At 42.1% G+C, this 25,997-nt stretch overlaps 1 protein-coding gene across 1 annotated transcript in view; it reads right to left on the bottom strand.

Moving 5' to 3' along the window:
• The window catches only part of EXOG (exo/endonuclease G), a 387,207-nt gene that overhangs the window by 115,995 nt on the left and 245,215 nt on the right, over nucleotides 1-25,997 (bottom strand). Inside the window, exon 5 of the mRNA XM_044066230.1 lies at nucleotides 23,897-24,011. Coding sequence (XP_043922165.1) covers nucleotides 23,897-24,011 — 115 coding nt within the window. The remainder of the gene's footprint in view (nucleotides 1-23,896; nucleotides 24,012-25,997) is intronic.

The following is a 25,997-nucleotide window of genomic DNA, read 5'->3' as shown; positions in this document are numbered from 1 at the left end:
TGCCCGACTGAAAGAACTCTGGTTATATTCAGTTGCTTACCGCTTGCTCAGAGGTGACCTATGCCTGACATACAAGGCCATGTCAAACCCAGATTTGATGAACATGCTCATCTCAAAAAATCTAGATCCCTCAGAGCCACAAGGGCGGGAGACTTAAACCTCGACACGGTTATTAATAGGACGTGCTGGAGGGATAGATTCATCACCCAAAGACTCCCTATGCTGTGGAACAAAATCCCGGTTTATGTGAGGCAGAGCACCTCGCTGGCCTTGTTCAAGAGGAATCTTGACCAATGGATGGGAGATCGCAGATACACCCCAGGGGTTACCTCAGTGTCACTGCTCGACAGAGGCACAGCAAAATAATGGGCATAGTTTCTCCAAACTAAAGGGGTGGCGTAAGCCACAAAACTATGGGCTAGGCTTATAAATGCCCTCGGGCAGATAGCCTAGTATGAACCTATGAACCTGGATAACTGGATGGAAAACAGAAAATACACCCCTGGGATTTCACCTCTGCCCCTGCTAGACAGAGGCTTTGGGTGCTGACATGTCTAAACAAGTGTTAAACTCCTGGCTAGGCTCATAAGGGCTTCAGAGCCAATAGCCTAATAACTTCCTATGATTTTAAGTGAATGGCAATTATAGGTCATCTCTGACTTCATGGATTTTGCGTGTTCCCTTCCTTAGATAAGTTGCTTATGACTGCCTCCGTAACAGTTTTATTAGTTCACTCCAGGGTCTACTTGTTCCAGTTGTGCATCACAGTTAACATGGAAAAGTCCAAATACTGCAAATGCCTGTAGCAGAGCGCCACTTTCTGGTTTGACTAGGTAATGCAGATGCCTACAGTAGATTACCACCTGCTGGTGCGAACAGGTATGGCAGTCTCCTGCAATACAGCATCTCCTGCTGGTGGTAATAAGAACTGCAGGTATGAGCAGTACAGCACCACCTTATGGTGAGACTTGGCACTGCAGCCACTAGTACAATAGTGCCAACTGCTGGTTGGACTAGGTACTGCACTGTTACCTGCTGGTGAAACATGGTACTGCAAATGCCTGCAGCAGAGCACCACCTGCTGCTAAGACTAGCTATGGCAGGCACCTGCAATACAGCATCTCCTGCTGGTGGCTGGAAAATTGCACGTATCATAAGCACAGCACCACCTCATGATGGGACTTAGTGCTGCAGGCACCAGTACAACAGAGCTAACAGCTGGTACAACTAGCTTGTGCACTGTCACCTGCTGGTGAGACATGGTACTGCAAATGCCAGTAGCACAGCACCTCCTGCTGGTTTGACGACCTACTGCAGATGCCTGCAGTAGATTACCACCTGCAGGTGAGAAGTGGTATGGCAGCACCTGCAATAAGCATCTCCTGCTGGCAGTAATAACTGCAGGCATCAGCAGCACAGCAGCACCTTCTTGTGGGACTTGGCACTGCATGCGCCAGTACAACAGTGCCAACTGCTAGTTTGACTATGTATTGCACCTCCACCTGCTGGTGAGACACAGTAATGCAAACTCTTATAGCAGAGCACCATCTGCTGGTACGACTTGGAATGGCAGGCACCTGCAATACTGCATCTTCTGCTGGTGGTAGAAAGAACTGCAGGCATCAGCAGCACAGCATCACCTTATGGTGGAACTTGGCATTGCAGGCACCAGTACAACAGTGCCAACTGCTGGTTGGAAAAGGTACTGCATTGTCCCCTGCTGGTGAAACATGGTACTGCAAATGCCTGTAGTAGACACCACCTGTTGGAATGACTACATATGGCAAGCACCTGCAATACAGCATCTCCTGCTGGTGGTAATAGGAACTGCAGGCATCAGCAGCATAACATCACCTACTGGTAGGACTTGGCATTGCTGGAACCAGGACAACAGTGCCAACTGCTGGTTGGACTAGGTACTGCACTGCACCTGCTGGTGAGATATGTTAATGCAAATGCCTGTAGCAGAGCACCACATGCTGGTTTAACTAGGTATTGCAAATGCCTACAGTATATTGCCACCTGCTGGTGCGAAGATGTATGACAGGCACCTGCAATACAGTGTCTCCTTCTAGTGGTAATAAGAACTGCAGGCATCAGCAGCATAGCACCACCTTCTGGTAGGCCTTGGCACTGCTGGCACAAGCACAACAGTGCCAACTACTGGTAGGACTAGGTACTGCACTATCACCTGCTGGTGAGACACGGTACTTCAAATGCCTGTAGCAGAGTATCACCTGCTGGTTTGATTAGGTATTGCAGATGCCTACAGTAGACTGCCACCTGCTGGTGTGATTTGGTATGACAGGCACCTGGAATACAGTGTCTCCTGCTGGTGGTAGAAGGAACTGCAGGCATCTGCAGAACAGCACCATCATGTGGTGGAACTTCTCACTGCAGACACCAGTACAACAGTGCCAACTGCTGGTTGGACTAGTTACTGCACTGTCATCTGCTGGTGAAACATGGTATTGCAAATCACTGTAGCAGAGCACCACATGCTGGTGTGACTATGTATGGCAAGCACCTGCAATATAGTGTCTCCTGCTGGTGGTCCTAAGAACTGCAGTCACCAGCAACACAGAAGCACCTTATGGTGGAACTTGGTACTGCAGGCACGAGTACAACAGTGCCAATTGCTGGTTGGACTAATTTGTAGGATAAGCATTTAATTTTAATTTTTTATTTTAACTTATGAATTATGGGGTTATGTAAGCATAGGTTGTGTTTGGAAAAAAATCTGAGGTAATGGAAGAATATAAGGCAGATGCTATCTTGGGTGAATTAAGGGTTGAGTATGCTGCAACATGTTGGATAGTAAAACTTGGATGAGGTGAAAGGTTGTGTGAAAGTGTGAAGGTAAAGAAGTTTAGTGGCTAAAAAGCAAGAGAAGCGATAGAGACAGCATGGAGATTGGTATCATGGTGGTTACTTGTAGGATGACACTTTAACAAGTTTAGGGAGAGAGGAGGTGGTGGAAAAGAGGGCTGATATGTTGGGAAACAATAAGGTGTTGAAGTGTTGCTAAGTAAGATGGCAGGGAGTATATCATGATAAAGAGGACAGAAGGAAGGGCTGGATAGTTGAAGGAGTACTGAACAAAGTATGGGAGAGACTGCAAATAGTTCATGTGTGCAAGTGTCACAGACTGGTATTGGTTGAACTTTGAGATGGGTGGAGATGAGGGGGTTACATTTGGTGGGAGTAGGTGAAAGTAGGGGTTAGGGTAGCGGACCGGGTTCCACATGCTCAGAATATTGCGGAACAATCAATCAGTGAACTGGGCCAAAAGAAGGTAAGTGTGTGTAACTGTTACTGTTTCCACAGAATGAAGGCAACTGGCTGCCATATCCATGCTAGAGTATGGATGTGTTTTATTTGTTCACATTATCAGGCTTACAGAGATGGCACACACTGTTCTGTTGACAGCTTCACTATCCACACTGTCCTTGACTGCCTCTAACCCTGGATGTTGATACTCCCATGGTCTTGGCTGACATGTTCTTTTTCCTCCATAGGCATGTTACACTGGAAAAGTCATTTAGAGACCTGAAGTTCAGTGTTATCTCCACTACCCTGTTTATGTGGTATAAGCAACACTTTTTCAGACCATTCATGGGGTCAAGAAAAGCTACCATTCTACTGCCACATCACATGGATGGCCACAGGGAGTTCCTATACATGACCCCAACATTATATGCCATCCCTTGGACAGGATGCTTCCAGTGCCGACACTGCAGAACTGCATAGTACACTTGGCCAGTATTTCACTCATGGAAGCTTTACCCATTCCTGGAAGATGTGATCACTGACTCCCCCAAACTCATGGTCTTATGCAAGGTTACAGCACCCACTACCAATAACCCTTCCATTTTATCTTAGCATTGCTGTCCCATCACTATGCTCCATCCCACCACTGTGCAAATGAAGATAGTTGCGCTCTACCCATCCCTCTGGCCGGTGTGGGTATTCTGTTTGGTCCTTTTCACAGGCCACAGTTGTGGACCAGACACCACTTCTTTGCCAGTTCCACAATGTACTGTTCCCAGCTCTGTCTTGATTTGAATAGGATACCAATGCAGCCAGTTCCTCAAACTACTCCTCACTCAGCTCTTCCACCATTGTTGCCTCATTTATGTCTGGAATCCTAACTGTTGCCATATCATCACATTATGTAGCATGGCACAGACCACAGATATCTTGCTATAGGTCTCTGGAGTATTCTTCAGTGTACCGCTATGTATATTAAAGCAATAGAAGTGGGCCATCACAACCTTGAATACACTTTTGGCAATGTTCTCTGTCTGTGACAGTGTTGTCTTATATGCTATCTCTTCAATGATCTGGGGGTGCAGAGTGGAGTCACCAGCTATGGTTCCAAGGCATATCCTGCAGCACCTGCAACACACTATGGACAGAATTATGGGCGGTCTGTCACTTACATTCATGGGTCCAGTATATCAAGGGCTATGTGGGTGTTAATATGTGCACCTATTAACTAGATGACCCTATGGAAAGTTGCCCCACATAAAATGTTGGTACAGGTGTCAGATGTGGGAATCATGCGAACTACCTAGATAGTGCAGAGACACAGTGTACATAATACACAAAACCACTAATAAAACAAAAATAAAAAACAACAAACAAGACCAGTGTTCTTCTAAATAAAAAAAATAACTTTTTATTCTCTCTAGCTCCTTGGCTGACCAGCCTGCACGGAGATAAACAACCTTTTCAAAAATCCACATTTTATATACACAATCATTAACACATCAATAAAACAACTGAACATATATCCAATAAAAACACAAAACCAATTAAACTATAACACCTTCCAGTTACATTCTGAGTTTAAACCAGGAGGTGCCAAAGTACCAAACTTCAAAATACATGCTGTCTCCTTATATAACAATCTTTTCTTCACTTCAAAACTATTATAACCTTCTGCCTTATCTAGAATAGTACCTTTTAGGCAACTACCATTCCCCCATGATACAATATATAATGGGCTGTTAACAGGACTCTCAACTTTATTATTTTTAATATCTCTGAGATGTTCCTGCACTCTAACCCTAAGAGACCTCTTAGTTTCCCCAATATAAAAAAAGATTGCAGGAACACCTCAGAGCATAAATAATACCTTCTGTATTACAATTAAAAACCTTCCTAGAAACATAGTTCACAGTGTACATAATACCCTGTGCACGGCATAGCACCTGGGAGTCAACAGAATAAAATCCCTCACAGCTGATATACTGGACACCAAGTGGAGCAGGTGGAGCCTTGATAGCAATGTTGGTGTAGTCAGTGGCCTCCAGGATTTCAGGAAATAGACTATGTCATAAAATCCTCACAAAGTGGAAGTACTATCCTTTGTTCTTTACTGAAACCAAACATACTGCTCCACATGTTGCAGTATTATGTCAATGAAGTCCAAAATAGGAGCCATTACATACAGCTGACATTCCTCTATTGCTTGGAACAAACTACTACAAGAAGTTAGATCACTTTCACATCCTAAAGTACTCAAACTAGCCACTAAAGAGTACTTAAAAAGTCACTGGATTTGTACCTGTTCTCAGCCTCCTTGAATATACCTTCACTAAATAACAAACATAACTTCCTCTGTCTTACCATAATTTCTCCTCCTCTATACCAAAACATTTACAACTTAAACTAGTCTACTTCATCATTTTTTACCTAACACTATCTCCTTTCCCTTCTGCTGCAGTATTCTTCATAACATTTTTACAGATAATTGTAACTGCATATATATGATAATTGTTCTACAAGTTTTATTATGAATGATTATAATGTTAACTGTGTTTGTAACGGTTATCATTTTTTGTAACTATATTCTGGAGCTTTTCTCCCCGGGCCTCTGCTGAAAAAGGGCTTTTGCTCAGTCAGACAATCCCGGTTAACAAATGTAAAATAAATAAATAAATAAAACTGGTGTAAGTTTTGTGAGGCTAACGCCTGTGAAATGCCTAATGTATCACCACTCAGACACCAACAAATTTGGATCAGTGGATGGGAGATCAGAACTTTAACTCTGGTCTGGCACCTATGTCTCTACCAGACAAAAGAAGCCTGTAAATGCTTGACTGCCTATGCCAAATCCTACATATACCCCTTAAAATTAAAATAACCCTAGGGTATCAAAACTTGCCAGATTTACTTGGTAAGCATGGCTAGGATTAAAAAGGTCCCATATGGAGATTAGCCAAGTAATCATCTACTAACTTACAGAAATTTTATTTTTTTATTTTATTTTACATTTGTTAACTGGGGGTGTCTGACTGACCCGAAAAGGCCCTTTTCAGCAGAGGCCCGGGGAGAAAAGCTCCACACAGAAAAATTACAGACACATAATTTAGACATGATCAGTATACACACAAATTACAACAGACATGTTTTTACAGTGGTATGCAGCACATCAACAGTTACAGTGGAGAGAACAAAAGTACAGCTTTGTACCTACCATAAATGTAGATGTTCGAGTGTTCACACTGCTGCAGTCATTACACTTGGGTTATCCTGCCGTTAGGCGGTCCCGCAGTCGGCCAGAGTTCCAAAGTCTTGGTCCGGCATCGGTTGCTGTCACTTCTTCCCTGATGTCAGTGCGCCAAGGATATATAAGATGCATCCGATGCCATTTTCTTCAGTTTTTCTTGCCCCAGATGTCAGGTGCCCCCAATAGGAAGGCAATACATATTGCTAATAAAAAATATACATATAAAATAAAAACAATACCTTCAGTTACAAGCAAATACACCATAAATGTTGTATAGGATAGAAAGGTATAGATAAGTCCAACTAGTTCAGAGGGGATGGAGGGAGGGTAACCTGGACTGCAGTAGTGTGAACACTTGAACATCTACATTTATGGTAGGTACAAAACTGTACTATGTTCATCATGTTACACTGCTGCAGTCATTACACTTGGGTAGAATCCCAAAGCTGAGGTTGGGTGGCTGGTCTATAAAGAGTTAGGAATGGCTATGAGGCCCTACAGAACTGCAGTGGCAAATCCTGCTCTGGATTTAGAGTAAAGAGGCAGGTGGTAATGCTTGGTGAAGGTGTGCACTGAACTCCAAGTTGCAGCCTCCAAAATTTCCTTGGTAGGTACTCCTCTGAGAAAGGCTGTTGAAGTGGCTGTTGCCCTGGTGGAATGTGGCCTAATGGTATTTGGGACTGATTTTCCATGCTGTGTGTAGCAGTAACGAATACAGTGTCCTATCCATTTGGATATAGTCTGCTTTGAGATAGCTTTGTCCTGTGATCCTGCAGCATATGCTACAAACAGTTGCTCAGTTTTCCTGAAAGCTTTTGTTTTGTCCAAGCAGAAGCGTAGCTGCTTGTGTATGTCCAAAGAATGCAGAAGTTTCTCCCCTTTATTCTGGGGGTTTGGATAAAAAGTTGGCAAATGGATGGTTTGGTTAAGAGCCACACTATATATCACCTTTGGCATAAAGGTAGGGTTTGTCCTTAAAGAAACCCTGTCCTGATGAAAAATTATAAAAGGTTCCACTGCCATTAATGCCTGTAGCTCTGAGACTCTTCGTGCTGAAGTTACTGCCAGGAGCAGAGCTGTTTTCCATGATAAAAATTTTAGATTGGCTGTATTGGCTGGCTCAAAAGGTGGTAGGGTCAGTTTTTCCAAAACAAATTTGAGGTCCCAAGTTGGTGTTGGTGCTCTCCTGGGCGGTCTTATGTTTTTAGCCCCTCTGAGGTACTGCTTTAGCATGGGATGAGAGAATAAAGGAGGATCCGTGTTGTAATGTGCTGAAATGGCAGAGGCGTGGATCTTAATAGATGAGAAGGATAGGCCTCTGTCCAGCATCTCAGTTAAGTATTGTAAAATCTGAGGAATGTTTGGAACAAGAGGGTCAAGGTTTTGAGCCTGGTTCCAGGTGCAGAATCTCTTCCATTTTTCTGAGTAAGCTTTCCTGTTGCTAGGCCTCCTGGCCTCCAAAATGACATCCATAACAGCTTTAGAGAGAGAGGTGTTGCCTGTTTGGCTAATGTATCTGCCATGCAGCTAGGTTTAGGGTTTTGAGCTGACCGTGCAGGATCTGATTGTTTTGTTGAGTCAGAAGGTGTGGAATTTGAGGCAAAATCCATGGTGGTCCTTGAGCCAAGTTCCTTAAGATAGGGTACCAGTGCTGGCGTGGCCAGTCTGCAGCAATCAGGATCATCTGTGTTTTTTCTTGTCTGGCTTTTAGGAGTACCTTTGAAAGGAGAGGCAGTAGCAGGAAGGCATAAACTTTTAGGCTTTTCCAGCTGAACAGGAGAGCGTCCACTTTCCATGCTTGTTTGTGATAAGTCCTTGTGCAGAATTTTTGTAGTTGGCAATTCAGTGGGGAGACAAAAAGATCTATGTCTGGGCATCCCCATTTTTGTGTTACCATGCTGAAGATTTGTGGATTCAACTTCCATTCGTGAGGGTCCATGATATTTCTGCTTAGATCGTCTGCCAGAGTATTTTTCTTTCCTGGGAGGAATTGTGCTTGCAGGTGAACTTGATACGTTCGAGCTGTGTTCCACAAGGTCATGGCTTGCCTGCATAGGGGATAAGAATGAGTGCCCCCTTGCTTGTTTATGTACCACATTACTGTGGTGTTGTCTGTCTTTAGTAGTAATTGTCCTGGATGCAGAAGGTCCTTGAAAACTGTTAGGGCATTTTCAACAGCCAACATCTCTTTTTGATTGATGTGAAGATGCATCTGGTCTGTGGTCCACTTGCCCTGAATGCATTTTCCTGCCATGTGTGCTCCCCAGCCGTAATCCGAAGCATCTGTTGTTAGAGTTTGCCTGGCTGTTGGTTGGGTAAAAGGCTGACCCTTGTTTAGGTGACATGCCTGTGCCCACCATTGAAACTCCTGTTGTAGGCAGGGTATCATTGGTATTACTGCTTCTAAACTGTGAGAGTGTTGAGTCCAAACACTTTTTAGGTACCATTGTAATTTCCTCATATGCAGTCTGGCATATGGTATTAGTAGAATGCAGGATGCCATGAATCCCAGGGCCTGCAGAATATTTCTTGCAGGGAGATGGGACTTTTTTGCCAGTAATTGAAAATATTGAGTTAGTTGAACTTGTTTGTCTGGCGTGAGGTAAGCCATCTGGGCCGTTGTATTTAAGCTGGCACCCAGGAATATAATCTGTTGCGAGGGCACTAGTTTTGACTTCCTTTCATTTACTGTCTACCTTAGAAAACTTAGCAACATTTTTACAAACGCCAGATGCTGTAGAAGAATGTCCTTTGTCTCTGCTTGAATGAGGCAGTCGTCCAGGTATGGATATATTTGAATTCCTTTTTGTCTGCAAATTGCAATTACTGGTGTCATGCACTTTGTGAAGACCCTGGGCGCAGTAGATAAGCCAAAGGGCAGTGCAGAGAATTGGTAGTGCATTGTACCAGCTTTGAATCTGAGGTATCTTCTGCAATTTTGTCTGATAGGGACATGCAGCTATGCCTCATTGAGGTCCAGAGTAACAAGCCAAGCCTTCTTGCCCAGCATGGGTAGAAGCTGCTGTAATGTCAACATTTTGAATTTTGGAATATCCAAGTAAGTATTCAGAATTGAAAGGTCTAGTATGGGTCTCCAGGCCTCGTCCTTTCTGGGGACCAGGAAGAGTCTTGAGTAAAATCCTTGTCCTTGTTCCTGTTGTGGTACTTTTTGAATAGCTCTCATGTCTATGAGGGCTAAAATTTGTTTTTGTGCCTCTGCCCATTGATTTTGTGGCAGGTCTGGCATTCCTTTTAGCCTTGGTAAAGTATGAAAGTGGAACCTGTAACCTTGAGACACAATATTCACAACCCATTTGTCTTGGGTGATTGTTTGCCAGTTTTGAGAAAAAAGTGCTAGTTTTCCCCCCTAAGGGGGCTTCCAAAAGGGACGTGCTTGGCGTGCGAAGGGGAAAGTCATTGTGACTGTTTCTTGTAAGGATGAGACTTGTCCTCACCTCCTTTTGGGGTTGAGGTGCCCCACTGTCATTGTCTGTTTGAGCCTTGGGGTTGAGATCTGCCTCTTGGTCGTCTGTATCTGCCTCTCTGTGGCCTGTCTGACACTGGAAAGGATCAATTCTTTGTTGGCCAATTTCTGCTAAACCGAGGTGGCTGTACCTGTAAGAAATCCTTGACTGTTTGCATAGATTTAGCTTTATCCTCCATTTTCTTTAACACCTCTTCTGCCTTAACACCAAACAAGGTATCATGCTGTAAAGGAGCATCCAATAATTTTGCCTTAACATGATAAGGTAAACTCTGTTCTTTTAACCAAGCATGTCTTCGAATCACAGAACCTGTAACTGCGGCTCTACAAGAGGCCTCTAAAGAATCAAAACCACATTGCAGAGTATGTTTTCCCACCTGTTCAACTGCATGCAATAAATCCTGCATTTCTTTACAATCAGGAGCTTCTGAGCTTGCAAACATTTTCTGTTTTAACTGAGCCATTAAATATTGTTGGTACTTAAGCATGTGAAACTGGCAATTTAAAGCTCTTATTGCTAAGGTTGCAGAAGTGTATACTTTCTTCCCCCATCTATCCAAAGCTCTGGAATCTCTGTCAGAGGGTACTGGATTTTTTGCAATGGAAGCCTTAACCCCTTTTGGACCCTGTAAAATAGTTTCTGGATCAGGTGAAGGGTTTTTGTAAAGAAACTTGTGAGAGTCAGGGACTCTATAGTACCTGTCTGGCTTGGCTGGAGCTGGGGGCAAAGAATCAGGAGATAAGCTGGATTCAGAGAACACATCATCCACAATGTCTAGCACAGGCGGAATAGCCAGCGGCCTGTGCTGAGGCAATAAAAGGAAATCCCCGAGCCTTTTCTTGGATTCTGAGTAATCCTGACTTTCCCAATGGAAATGCTCCCTCATGGTATGTAAAGTTTCCCCAAAAGAATAATCCTCAGGAGGAGAAGCTGAACGGATAGATTCTTCAGCATCAGAGTCCTCATAGGGGGGTAGAGAGTATCCCTGGTCTGAAGAGGAATCAGAGGAAATGGAAACCTGATCAGATGAATCATAGTCTGTATCCTGCCTAGGCCTTTTCTCAGGAGGGGGGTGGGAACCCCTGATTAGAGTAATGAGGTCTTCGGCCATTTTAAGCATCTGTTTCTTAGGCATGGAGGACTGTCCAGGAGAATGCTGTACTTGTTTCTTTGTCTTTAATGGTGCCTTTGTCTTGGCTGTTGTTTTAATGGTAAGTTGTGAAGGTCTGAAAACACCCTCAGAAGCTGATGCCTGCTCAGCGGCTCCGGACCCATCTGAGGGATTAGTTTCCGTAGGCCCAATACCTTGAGTTTCCAGAGGCCTAGTTCTCTCCACGTGGGAGTCGGAAGCGGCCTGTGGCACTGAGGTAGCGGGTGTCAGGGGCTGCGAAAGCACCTCACTGAGAACCGGCGACTGGACTAGAAGAGGTTTCGTTGTCAGTTTTGGACCTCGGATGCCTGTCTTTATCCTTGTCTTTGCGTTTTTTCGGTATTGAGGTCATTGGTTGATCCGACGGCATGGTATAATTGAACCTTCGGCCAAAGTAGTGCAAAGCAAAATCAAAACGTCTTTTTATAGTGCGTTTGTTAAATCTAGCACAAAACCGACAACTAGTAACGTCGTGATCAGGGCCTAGGCATGGAATACAGTAAGAGTGGAAGTCCTTATGAGGTATTTGCTTCCCACACGAAATACAATTATTAACTTTTTCTGACATCGGTCTGAGGCAAGAAAAAAGTTTCCCCAATGGGGTACTTAGCTTTATTGAAGACTTCGGATCTGAAATTCGACTTCAAAAATCTCAGGAGTCGGCCGACCGGCACTTGTGAACTGCTTCTGCTTCGGGCACCGCGCGGCAAGAAAGACTGAAGAAAATGGCATCGGATGCATCTTATATACCCCTGGCGCACTGACGTCAGGGAAGAAGCGACAGCAACCGACGCCAGACCAGGACTTTGGAACTCTGGCCGACTGCAGGACCGCCTGATGGCAGGATAACCCAAGTGTAATGACTGCAGCAGTGTAACACGATGAACATCAAGAAAATATTCATTTAAAAATAAAGGTAATTAATAGATTTGTAGTGTACAGGTGAAATTTGGAACATAGGTAGAATACATGCATAGTACACAGGTACAGTACAAACATTTTGCATTAGCCAGTGTTTGTGAGTAAGAGTGAAAACTATTATCAAGTACTCTAGGTTTAGCATGTGTACCTTATCCACTTTCACTAGCCTGGGGAGCAATCATGGCACTGCCAACTTTGCTTTAGATGTTGCCTAATGACGTTTTAAAAGGAGGCTTTGGACAATGTGTTTTGTATGCTTGTGGGGAGAGAGTTCCATTTTTTAGCCACTCAGCTACTATATAGTGCGTTTCCAAAGCTATTGTTGCTGTTGGCTACTTCTAGTAGAAGTTTGCTTGATGATCTATAAGAGGCCTTAATCATCAAAGCAACAATGGTTAATGCTGTATAAAACTTTTGTATCAACGGAACAGGCACTTCTCAGATCCCCTTTGATTCTATGTGTGGACAGCTCACATTTACTAAATCCTGCACAATGTCTCTGTCCATATGGTTACAGGTGACAATGTCCTGGTCATTGAGGTGACTCAACAGTAAAACAGAGGATGACAACACACAACATCATGTACAGTGGCTCCAAATGCGGACACTAATATATGGTATGCTAACACTGACGGGATTCCTACCATCATAAAGTGACTGAAGCTCCTGTACACCACAAAATCCTGTCATTCAGAACAAATGATCAGTGCTGCCCACTGTGCTCATTTTTTACATTTCTGAGTTACTCTGCCATGTCTGTTTTCTTTTTTGTTTGTATACACGATTCTTGCGAGCATGCTGATACTCATTTGCATGTCATTATGAGGTCATTAGCATGCAGTGCATACTGTGCTACTTCTCTGTTTGAAAGGTCACAATGCCGGTATTTCTGAATTGCCCTCTCCCTTTGTGTTGCTGATCACTGTGCTATTACATGTACTGCAATGGAATATCTGATTCGAAAAACCCTCCCACCAGAGGTAAACAGAAAACTGCAACAAGACAAGGAACATTTTGAAAAAAAAATAAACTGACAAAGAATTTACATAGTAAAAACTTCAAAGAGACGTGACAATTTATTACACAAAAGGTAGAGAGTAGCGACTTTCAATATAGCGTTCCGGTAACTCATGCCGGGAAAAAGTAATAAAACATAGAGTTAGGCTTCCCAAAAGTTAAAGCCTCCAGAGATGACTATCTATTTCTGCTGTTGGGTGAATTACATATCAAACAAAGTAACAGAAAAGTGAAGAAAGTCATTTGCAAATTGCCAGCTTCCCATAACAGTGAAGCAGAAAGCCATGAAGAAATTGTAGGGACACACAATGTTGAAAATGAGTCCAGAGGGAAGGAAGGGAAGATGGTCTCACTAATGACCATATGGCTGTAAATTAAAGATCTTATGCAAACATTAAAAGAACATATTGTGTGTCCGGGAAAGTGGTTCATAGAAGTACATATTGCACTGAAAAAAAAACACTCTACAATACTACAGTCTAGGGTTGATGAAAATACTGAACTGCTTGTTTCGATTATGCAGGCCAATATAACTGATATGGAGGACTGAGCCAGAAGGAAAAACTTGAGACTAGTGGGTGTACCTGGAATTTTAGAAGGAAAAGGCTGCAAACTACTTCTCAGAGAGCTAGTAGTAAAATGGCCTGGGCTACAACTATCTGAAATACTGACTGAGACAGAATACCAAGCCTCCTGGTAGCCTACGGGGGCTGGCAGACCATGACTGTTGAAAGTACTATTTCAGTCATATTCTTTGGGACAGAAAGTTTTGGCAGAGGTGTGGAAACCTGAAAACAGCTTGTAGTGTCTAATAAAATCTTTATAGAGTATGATTTTTTCAATTCAAGCAAGGAGGAATAGAAAGTTCTTTATACCAGTTACATGTCTGTGCAGGCAAGAGGTATTAAGATGGAGGCTGCTCTATACAGTAAAGCTGAGAGTTTTTTTCCAAAGTGTTTCAAAATATTTGGTGATCCAGCAGAAGTGCTGACCACTTTGCAGAAACCACCCACTCTAATACTAGGAAGTGTAGAAGTTCGAGGTGGGGAAAGGAATGACGAGCAGTAAAGTAACAGAAGAACCAGTAGATGAGCACTTCTGGTAGATTCAAGCCCTTCCTGTTATTCAAAAGACAACGTGTACTGAGAGAAAAGGCCAATCTATCAATGAAGTGAGAGAAACAGGTGGAATATGTAGGCACTCAATAGCTGCTTTGACATAGTCGGATGCAGACTCCTTTGTGGGTATAAAATGTGATTTACAGACGAAGAAGAAGTACTGTTTTTCTTCCCATTTTTCTTTAATGTTGTAAAGTTTTAGGGATCCTCTGCGGTGGCCTATGGGACTGCCTAGACTTCAACAGCAACTGAGGTGAGCAAATGGAAAATATCATTCAGTTGAATCACGGTAAAATGTATAGGCTCTGATAAATGGAACATTAACTACAGACCTATCAAGCAATTGCTCAACATTTGGCATAGAGGTGTAAATAATTTTTAAAAGTAAAGGCTGATGGTCCACTTTGGCTGCAGATTAATTTATGTAATTCAGCTGCCTTTTGCTATATGTAAAGTGGTTGCTGATGATGATTAGCAGGACTCAAGTGGCTGCCAGCGCATATCTGGGATTCTGGTGATGCAATTGGCTAGGCATTCATAGGTGTGTACTAGGCTAATGACCATTAAGGCCTGTTTAAACTTAGCCATACATCCCAAATCTCTAACAAGTTCTAGTACCCTTGATAAGTGCAAGCAGAGGCTTGTGAGATAAAACATTTACAAGCAGAAGCCTGGGAGATGAACCATTTACAGGCTGTGTCCATTAGAGACACAGATGCCAAACCAAGGATGAATTTCATGTTCCCCATCAAACTGTCCAAGTTACACTTGAACTGAGTTAGGAAGGAACTCTGCTTCAGAAGGATGGGGAGACTATTACAGAGAAGGGGTAGTCTCTGTGATACATACCTATCTCTCCTGTAGGTCCTATTTATATCACAAGCAAGGTTTAAGTCTCTAAATCAGGTAATTCTGATAGGTTCATAGGTTCATAGGTTTATACTAGGCTATCTGCCCTAAGGCATTTATAAGCCTAGCCCAAATTTTTGTGGCTTACGCCACCCCTTATATGAAAAAATACTGTGCCCATTAGTTTGTTGTGCCTCTGTCCAGCAGTGACACAGAGATGATTCGGGTAAACCTCGATCTCCCATCCACAGGTCTAGATTTCTCTTGAACAGAGTCAGCGAGGTGCTCTGCCTCACATGGACCGGGATTTTATTCCACAGCATAGGGAGTCTCTGAGTGATAAATCTATCCCTCCAGCACGTCCTATTTATATCCGTGCTAAGGTTTAAGTCGCTTGCTCTAGTGGTTTTGGTGGATTTGGATTTTTGAGGTGGAGCATGTCCATTAATTCCGGGTTGGACATGGCCTTGTATGTCAGGCACATGTCACCTCTGAGCAGATGGTATGCGACTGAATAGAGCTGGAGTTTCTTCAATCTGGCAGCATATGACAGATTTTGGAGTCCCTTTATCCTTTTGGTGAGGAACTTTTGGGGTCTCTCCAATTGCTGCAGATGTCGGGTGAGATACATCCCGAATGGGGCATTGTACTCGATCATTGGTCTGATAAGTGAAGAGTACAGGGGAACAATAACCTCACTAGATCTGGATGTGAATCCCTTCATGATCAGGTGGGCAATGTAGAAGGTCTTTCTAACCACTTTAGCAATGTGAGTGTCAAAAGAAAGGCCACTGTCAACCTGGGTCCCCAGGTCCCTGATAACCTCTTCTGTGCTTAGTGGATTGCCACCTATATGGTAGCTTGGGGTTACCTTGTTTGTCCCGAAGGGTATGACTATACATTTTTTGGCGTTTAACTTCAGGCCATGGCTCTGGCACCAGCTATCTGTTTCCGTGAGTCCCTTCTGAAGGATATTCGTGTCTGATGCACTTTCCACTATGGCGCCCAGTTTACAGTCGTCTGCAAACTTTGTCAGCCAAAGTCCTCCTATGTTGGCCTGTACTTCTGAGAAGTAGATGCCAAACAATAGGGGGCCAAGGACCGAGCCCTGTGGGACACCACTTGTGACCGGCTTGGAGTCTGACACAGCCAGCAACTCTAACCCTGTGGGTTCTGTCCTTAAGCCAGTTTGCAACCCATCTTGTGACATATGGGTTTACATTTAAGCTGGTAAGTTTTTCTACAATACCCGAGTGGGGTATTGTGTCGAAAGCCTTTGCAAGGTCAAGGTAGGCTGTATGGACTGCCTTTCCCTCATCAATGGCCTTGGTGACTGTTTCGAAGAAGTCGACCAAGTTCAAAAGGCATGATCTTCCCTTGACAAAGCCAAACTGGGTCGGGTCCAATGTCTGCAAGTCCCCTATATCTTTGTTTATGAGCTCCATTATGATCCTCTCCATAGCTTTGCAGACCAGACTTGTTAAGCTTATGGGGCGGTAATTACCAGGGTCCATAGAGGCGCCGCCTTTGTGGAGTGGGACAACAGTTGCCGTACGCCACTCCTTGGGCACGTATCCTGTGGTAAGGCTGAGATTAAACAGCTGCCTTATGTGCGGGTTTAATTCCTCATTTAGCTCGTGTAGCACACAGCCGGGGACACCATCCGGTCCCATTGATGCTGTGTTTTTAGCTTTAGAGAGAGCAGCTTTCACCTGCGCATTTGAGATGTCCGGGAGGCTACACTCGGCTGGGATAGTTATCTCTCTTTTAGGGGGGGAGAGGGGGGTGAAGTTAAGTTTGCACTGAACCTGTCTGCCAGTATGTTGGCAATGTCTGTGGGTTCAGTGATTTTTGTATCATTTTGGACTAATTCTGAGCATATCTGGGAGTTTCCACCCAGGTTCCTAACATAGCTGAAAAAGGCCTTATGATTGTCCTTTGAATCCATGGCAATTTTTCTCTCAAAATTGGCCTTAGTTGATTTTATGAGTGCTCGTATTTTTTACTAATAATGATCAGGGTGACTTCCTTTTATGGATTTTGTTCTATCATGTAATAGCTTTCTCCTCTTATTGTAAAGTTTGTTAATGGCTGGGGTCCACCAGACTGGACGTTTGCCCTTTGTGGAAAGAGTCTTGGTTTTATTTGGGATTGCCTGATCCATGCAGTCCTGGAGGTGTTCATAGAAGGCATTTGTAAGGGCTTCCGCAGCTTGGGTTGTGGTTTCCACTGGCTCAGGGGCCTTGAAGGATACCACACCAGTCTTGAGTAGTGTGAAGTTTGCTTTAGAGAAGTTCTTCACTGTGGTCTTTTTGTTTGGGGTGGGGCGGGATGTGGATTTCCAGTGAGATTAGTTTATGATCAGATCTCACCAATGAGGGATATACTTCGGTGTGGAGCATTTTGTCCCCATGTTTGTGACAATGAGATCTAGTATATTTTCTCCTCTCGTGGGAACAGTGACTAGCTGTTCCATGGCATTTGAATTTATGAACTCCAGGAACCGTTGGGCTAGAAAGTTAGGGCTTGAGTAATGTTCCCAGTCTATATTCGGGTAGTTGAAGTCACCCAATATGATGGTGTTTGGAGATACATTTATACCCTCCAGTGTCTTCAGGAAGGCTGTGTGGGGTTCCTGAGTTTGAGAGGGTGGCCTGTAGCATGCTACAATTTGTAGAGCAGTTTTGCCTATGGTTAGTTGCACCTGGATGGTTTCCGGCTTAGATGCGTTGCCACCAACCTGGAGGTGTGGGTATCCTTTATGAATATGGATACACCCCTCCTTTTGTGGTGTGGTCTGGGTTTTGGGGCGGAACGCATGATATGAGGTAAAACCTAATAGTGCCGGGTGCTCTCAGGAGCCTTGAACCAGGTTTCAGTTACAGCACAGACATTGATGTTCTCCATACTGAGAAAGGCCTCGAGTGCGTGCATTTTGAGATTTAGACTTCTGGCATTGAGCAGCATTACCCTCAGTTTCTTCCCATTTTTGTTTTCTAGGGTGGTAGGTTTAGAATTTGAGCCTTGCCTAAAAAAGGCACTATGGGGGTGGCAAGAGCCTTAGCCAATATCCGGAATCCCAGGGGTGTCAGGTGCAAGCCGTCCCTTGCGAAGCAGCGTGGCTTGTCAAGCATGTCATCCCAGGCAGACAGAGATGCTGTTCATTCTGTGGATATGTAGGAAGTCTATTAGGGTGGGGTCCGACAATGTCCTGTATGCCAGGAGTAGATCTCCCTTCAACAGCCTGTAGGAGACAGAATACAGGGATAGGGCTTTGTGGCAGTCTACATACGGCATGTAACTTATGACCTGTATTCTTTTGGTAAGGAACCTCTTTAGACATTCCAATTGTTGGATGTGCCTGGTTCGGTACATAGCAAAGGAGGCACTGTACTCCATGACAGGTCTGACAAATGCTAAACATAGTGAACAATGACTTCTTTGGATCTAGATGCCACACCTTTGCTTATAGGTTGCACAAAATAGAATGATTTCCTCACTACTGTAAACATGTGATAGTTAAATGCTAGATTACTGTGTACGTGTCCCCCCAAGTCCCTGACTACTGGATCGACTATTAGGAGTGTGTTATCAATATGATAGTTAAGAGTGGTAGATGACTTCCAGAAGGATATAATGATGTATTTCTTGGCATTTAGTCTTAGTCCATGACTATGGCACAAGTTATTTGTCTGTGTCAGCCCTTGCTAGAGAACATTAGTGTCGGTAAGGGATGTTAAAAGACTGCTACTAATTTGCAATCATTTTCAAATTTCATCATCCAGAGGCCCTTGTCACTGCCTAGACTTTAAATAACTAAGTGCCAAAAAGAGGCAGTCCCAGGACTGATCCCTGAGGGAGTACCCTTGCAACTGACCTCACTGTAGAGATGGACTCTCACATTCTAACTTTCTGGGTCCTGTCAGCCAGCTGGCTATCCACCGGATGACATAAGGGTTTATACCTAACTTCTAGGGTTTATTAACAGTGCTCAAGTGAGGGTACTCTGTCAAATGCCTTGGCCAAGTCAAGTTAGGCACTGTGAACCATTCTGCCCTCATCCATTCCTTTGGTGACCTTCTCAAAAAAACAACGGCAAAGGTGCAGTGTGAATGGCAATACATTGAACACAAAAAAATTAATAAAATTGCATTAAAAATGCAATCCCTATCATTTTAGACATTATGTATAAAACCTATACTTATAGAAAATTAAATAATATATTACTTGTGTTTTAATGATAATTTTAATTTCATCGGGGAGGGGGAATGAATCCCATTTGCATTTTTAATTTTCCATGTTAGTATTCTATCTTCACTTTCTGGTGGATTTTGAATCATTTTAATGGAACATCATGTGATATTTGTATTTTTTTAATATTGGTTGATTCAACAACCAATTGGGATTATTTCTTGGATATTTAAACAGTTTTGGAACATGAATGTGACGTATACTGATGAAGTCCCCAGTGTGTCAGGGACAAAAGCATTCAATATTGTTTTATTTCATTAAATGTGGATTTTAACCTATAGGACCCTCAGTTTGGTGTGTTTGATTATTTTTTGACCTTCTCAAAAAAGTCAACCAGGCTGAGTAAGCATGACCTTATCTTTGACAAAACCAAAATGGGTTGGTTCCAGTGTCTGGAGGTTTACTATGTCATTACTGAACACATTGATGATAATTCTTTCCACGCTAAGCATATGAAACTAGTCAGATTTATGGGTCTGTTTTTCCAGGGTCTGTAGATGGCCCACTTATGTATGGGGGTTGACTACTGCTGTTCTTCACTCGTGAGGCATGAAGCCTGTTTGGAGGCTATGGTTAAATAGCGATTTCAGACAGCTAGACAGCTCACATTTCATGCTATTTATAAAGCATCCTGGGATATTGATTGAGTCAATATGGCATGTAGTCATTATATTAGACAGATAAACTTTTTAATATATTAGTCAATAAATAGTGTGCAGAAAAAGGATGGAGATTCTTCAAAAATAATCTTTTTGCTAGGATGGGTGGGAGATATTCCAAAAGCCTGTCAGAGATTAGTGCAGATAACAGTTTGGATAGAAAAAAAAGCAATACCTTAGAAATAGAAGTCATAGTACCCACCAACTATTCAGGAAGTTAGACAACATACAGCAGAACTAGCACATAAGGAAATACAAGTTAGGCAAAGGGAGAGGAGATGGACTTATTTAAATAAATGGTGATGGTGGATTCAGTTGATAGACAATGAAGGACAGCAAGAAGAGGAACTTGTGGGCAGGGATGGGAGGTAAAAGACTGATGTTCTATGCTTCGTATAAGTGGTCAACTGCAATTTAAATATGGGAAAAGATTAATGTTAGTTTGATTTATTTTTCTTAGCATCTAGGTGTTGTAAATACTTTTAAAATGACTTTTTTTGTAAGTTAAATTGTATGTGGATGGTGTTACATTTGACTGTAGTCTACTGCAATGTTTTCTTATTTTCAGTAAAGTTATTAACTCTAAAAATGGTACAGAGTTTTCAAGGTAAGACAGACATGGGAAAAGAGTGCATGTATGTAGTCAACACATGGCATAATGGGTGAATGTCCATTTCCAAGCATAGGAACTTGTTAAAAAATTATTCCAAATACTGAAAGGCAGAGAGGAAATACCCAACCACAAGGCCCATCAAAAAAAATCTTTATGTTAAAGCTAAAAAAACTACTAAGTAGTCCAATAGTCTTTCTTTAACCACTGTATGCTTGACAACAATTTATAACATCAAAGCAATGAAATGAGGGTTTCTAAATTCAGTTCAACAGGATGACTACTGCTTTAAATGTAGCCGACAACTCTGGACATTTACAAAGCATGTGTACAGCAGACTGTAAAGCCATATGCCTATACAAATGTGCCATGATGGAAAGTACAGTTGTGTTAGGAATTAACCATAAGTGTAGGTGACTGACAGGATTCACTGTTGCAATGCTGACTCATGGGATTCCTGCCTGAAGGAGCCCAAAGACCCACGCAAATACCCAAGCTTTCACCTATCACTACCAATGTCAGGGCATCAGTGGTATAAAGGGTAGTCAGCTGGCACGGATTTCAGGTCTTTCTTGCCACAGAATAGATGGCACAAATACCTGGGGTCTGGTGCATGACCTACCCAAGGATGATTTGTGACATTAAAAAAGGTTGGGGAGGCATCGGAAAAAGAAGTAAAACTTAAGGGGGGGGTGCAATGGGTACACTAAAAAGTAATAGAGAGGGACAATGGAGGGAAGGAGCTGGTGCTGCAACAGTGAATCTACTCAAACATCTACAATTATGCTAAGTATGTACATCACAATTTACTGTTGTGGTAATGACTCACAAATCTATGTATGAAAGGGTGGTTGAACTCTGGAGAAAGCAAGTGACACCAGACCTGGAAGAATGGCCATGAAAAACCCTGTCCTGGCCCTAGACATGCCCGTACAGACAGAAAACCATGTACCTGCTTCCAAGATGACCTGGATAGTTTCCCCACCACCACCAAAAGAGAGCTGTGGTGCTAACCATGGTCCTAGTACAATAAGCTCTAACCTTTTCAGGAATTCACTTTCCATGGTGATGGTAACAAAATGCAATGCCAGTGGCAATATACTTTGAAACTATCTGTTTGTGACAGGCTTATATTTTTCCTTTTGCAAGACTACAAAATGCTACTTTGGCTTTATAATTAGTTTGGTTTGGTCCAGACAGAATATGAGCTTACTGTGTACATTAAGGGAATGTAAACATCTTTCACCTTTGTTTTATGAAGAGGAGAAAAGTCTGGTAAATGAACTGCCTCCTTTAAGGGAGTTCCGTAACCACTATACACATGAAGAAGCAGTACACGGGGGACCACATTCTTATGAGGAAATAGGAAGATTTCTCTCTGCATAAGGACAAAAAATTCACAAATTTGTCTGGCTGATGTCAAGGCTACCAAAAGGACAGTCCTCCAGGAGAACAACCTAGTAGTGGTGGAAGCAACAGACTCAAAGGGTAGCGATGTTAATTGTTCCCATACAAACCAGAGGTCCTAATGCTAAATGCCTTGATGTCATATGAAGTCCAAACCAACTGAAAAGGCATTTCAGGACTAAGACTCAATCAGCAGGGGCTAGGGTAAATTGAACAATGACCACTTTCTATTCAGTTATTGGTCTCGTCTTGGGTGTGTTGTCAGGCTTAGATGCCTCAGACATGGGCAGGCAACCAAGACATCTATACAGTCCCCTTCAACTTCCACTCTGAATATGATCCTAGGGATACTGGTTTCCCCTTCATAAATCTCGACTCACGTGTATAAGGCCTGTGACTGCATGGGGGCTATATGGTTGATGAACAACAACAAAAACAACAAAAACGATTAGGATAAAAAGGTGGTACCAGAGAATGACAGCATGGCGGCCTCCAGAAGGTAGCATCAGAGGCCTCAGGCAAAGGAAGCTCTGTGTCTGGGGCTGCAAAAGCATTTCACCAATACCAGTAACCTTGAGCCTAGAGAAACATCAGACAAAGAGACAGTATAGTTATCCTCCCCAGATGAGCTTCTCCACAGCAGACTTCTCTTTTTTTTCTTGTTGAGGAAATCAAAGGACCAACAGATGACATTTTATTTTATTTTACATTTGTTGACCGGGCTAGTCTAACTGGATACATGTCCATTTTCAGTAGAGGCCCGGGGAGAAAAGCTCCAAAATTAAACTAATGTAACAGGAATAAAAAGCAGTAAAGCAACATAAAACTAAAACATGTTATAAACAGTAATGCTGTAGGCAAACATAGTAGAAACTAGCATCAAAAGAAAAATGTGTGCAGGTTTTAGCATAGAACATGCGTAGAACAACCACAAGAGCTCTAAGACAAACACTTTTGGAGGGACTCAGCACAGCTCTTAATCATCTATTGGTTAAAATAAATGAACTGGTGGCAATCAGCCATATTGTACTCTGGTTCTAGGCAGAAAAGTAAAAAAAACTATGGAAATCCATGTGTGGAGTTTGCTTCCGACACTTCAAGCAATTATTAACTTTATGCACCTACAGCTGCAAAAAACAATCTGAATATAAGAAGTTTCCCTAATGGGGTACTTAAATGAAATTCTGGCTTGCAGCCAGCTCAACAGACTGGCAAAGCAACTGATGTGCATGAGGTTTTCACTGAAATATGGCAAGAAAGAAATGAAAATGGCAGTGTCAGACTGCCCTTTATAACACTGGTATCCTGATTGTGGCAGGGGAGGGAATCTGCCAAGCAAGGACAGGGAGTGTTAAAGCTCTGGCATCCAGGATGGCCTTGCGGCTCCCAAGAGTCAGTACTGTAAAGATCATCTCCTCTATACATCAACCAGTTAAGACTTTTGGAAGTGACAACCAACTAATCTTAGATATGTATTAAACATATTAAACCAGTACAGTGAATTGCAGTTTGTTAGAATTACGTTTTAACAAAATTCCAGCAAGCTCACTCATGAGGTGCATCCTTTAGACTGCAAAGTGCATTCATAGTTCTCTGATAATGTATACAGCAATCGATTTAGCTGCAACATATGAAGTGCTGCAAAATGACAACATAAATCAGTGTTACAGCATACAACTTCAAAGGGTAATCTCATTGTTTTAGCAATGTGTTTCCAATTCCTGACATTAAACACAAGAACAACATTTAATTCAATTGCACAAACAGCCACATGCCACTTAAAAGTATGTAACATTTTAAAGAAACATCTGTTAAATTAGATTTTAAATATAAGTGATGCAATCATAAGCTAATAAAGGAAAAATCTTTAAGAATGATGAAGTACAAACTTGAAACAAAATGTGTGTTTTACCTGATATGTAACAGTTTTTTTCCCATCTTCCCTAACTTGAGGTAAAGTCAGGGGCCCAGAGACAATCCATACATCATCAAATCTCTGCGTGAGCTCACGGCAGTAAATTTCAAGCCTACAAAAATTGAACAAAGGGACAGGGATTTATCAAGGTTAACAGGCAAAACAGTGAGCATTCCTGATATGAGCAGAAAGCAGTTTAAGATCAAACTAACTAAGCCATTTTATACAACTGCTTCCTTAAATTCAAATGCACACAGATTAAAAAAGCTGTTCAAATATAAATTTCATAGGAATTCCTCACACAAGCACGCATATAGACCCAAAGATTTTTTTTCTCAGTAAACAAACTAAATTAAATCTCCAGGGTCTCTTATGCTAAGCTGTACAATGCATGTCTGAAACCATTAACACTCAAATTTCTGTGAAACCTGTCTTTAAGATGTGTTCTCTGTACACCATTCAAAACTATATAAATATCTCTACACTTCAGTCTTACAGCTATACTTGTGAATACACTTGTCACTTTTTTCTCTCGGTTTTCCATTCCCCAGAAATGTCCTTTGAGACTGACACCCTATCAAGGATATGATGAAAGGCTACAGCATGGGTGAGTTTATGTAACAGATAGGACCCCTACATCCTAGTGACTTTCAGTTTTCTTCCTGCCTTTAAAAAGGGTTCCACCACAAATTTCCCATACTTAAATTTAAAAAATAGCTTCTTTAATGGGGGCAGAATTGAAAATGTGTCTTTGTACGGTTTATCGACTCTGGCTGTGCAAAATTAAAAGCAAAATGTTTCACTTTTATGGCAGAGCAGGTACTGTAAAACAGATAATTCATTTTCCCCACAAATTCAAAGCAACTTAAACAATGTGGTTTAAATTTAGCTTACTAAAAATATATTCATTTCATTAATAACATAAATGCACTTTTCCCACTTCCACAGGGTCATTCTGTCTGCCAGTTACATAATTTATAAATACAGAATTATTATGAAATTGTACGGCCAAAATAGGTGGCATGAACAGATTTCCTTTAGTAATACTGATTAATGGCTTCTATTAGCAGAATAATTCCATTACGATGATACATTCTAATTCTGTGGCAGAATCCAGACCTGATATAAACTTAGATGACATGTTGCATTAAAGTTATCATATTACTGATACAAACATGGTTTCACAATGAATGAATAAGAAGTGTCTGGCAAAATGTTGGGAAAAAAATGCTGTATTATAAAGAAAAAACTTGTTCAATACACATCATTCTACATACTGCATGGAGCTTTATCTGCCAGTTATAAAAAGAGAGAGAGAGAAAGTATAGGAACCTAATGTGTTTTACTGGCTTTGAAATCCAGTAAAGACTTAGCACTGTCATTCAGAGAGTAGCATACCTCTCAACTTCTTTACTTATGAATTCTGGACAAATCCAAAAATAATGAGAAGACAGAGGATCGACATTAGGGAAAGATTTTAAATGTTGACCTAATTCACTTTAAAAAGTTAACAGAACAACAGGTTTTGCATCAGCATTCGTTTTCTGAATAATAACTATGAAACTCTAATATGCATTGACTGACTGTAACACTCAGTAATATAACAAAATAGACAAAATATTTACAAAGGACAGGCAAAAAATATGGAGCAAAATCAGAGAAGTTCTGCTAAATTAGGGACAGTTAAGAGCTACCGACACCACGCAGAAACAAAGTGCTCCTCTGTAGGACTAATAGCTTTAAAACCTATTAGACACTTCTTTCTGCCATATTTTCTGCTTATAAGTACAGCAAAATAAGTATCTCACATCTCTGACTTTTAAAAGCTGTTTTACCTTCTGCCACTGTTCTTTGTCAACTAACACTATACAGTGGCAGATTTAGGCCTTGGCACAGGGGCGCATGCCCTCCCGTTTTAAAACACAATCCAAACTGGCACCAAAAATGTTTTCTGAAAAAAAAAAAGAAAGAAAAAGCGTTCAAAAATGCTTTTGTTTAAATGGAAAATGTGCCGCCAAAAAGGCACATTTCTACTTTAAGGATACACTATACGTGTAGTGAGTCTTTGCATGCGTCATACTAAAGACGCACACACAAC

Source organism: Protopterus annectens, chromosome 3.part1 (assembly GCF_019279795.1).
Source record: "Protopterus annectens isolate FY-2018-M chromosome 3.part1, PAN1.0, whole genome shotgun sequence".
Classification (NCBI taxonomy): Eukaryota; Metazoa; Chordata; order Ceratodontiformes; family Protopteridae; genus Protopterus; species Protopterus annectens.
The sequence above is the reverse complement of the archived record's forward strand: the minus strand, read 5'-3'. Positions and strand labels throughout refer to the sequence as shown.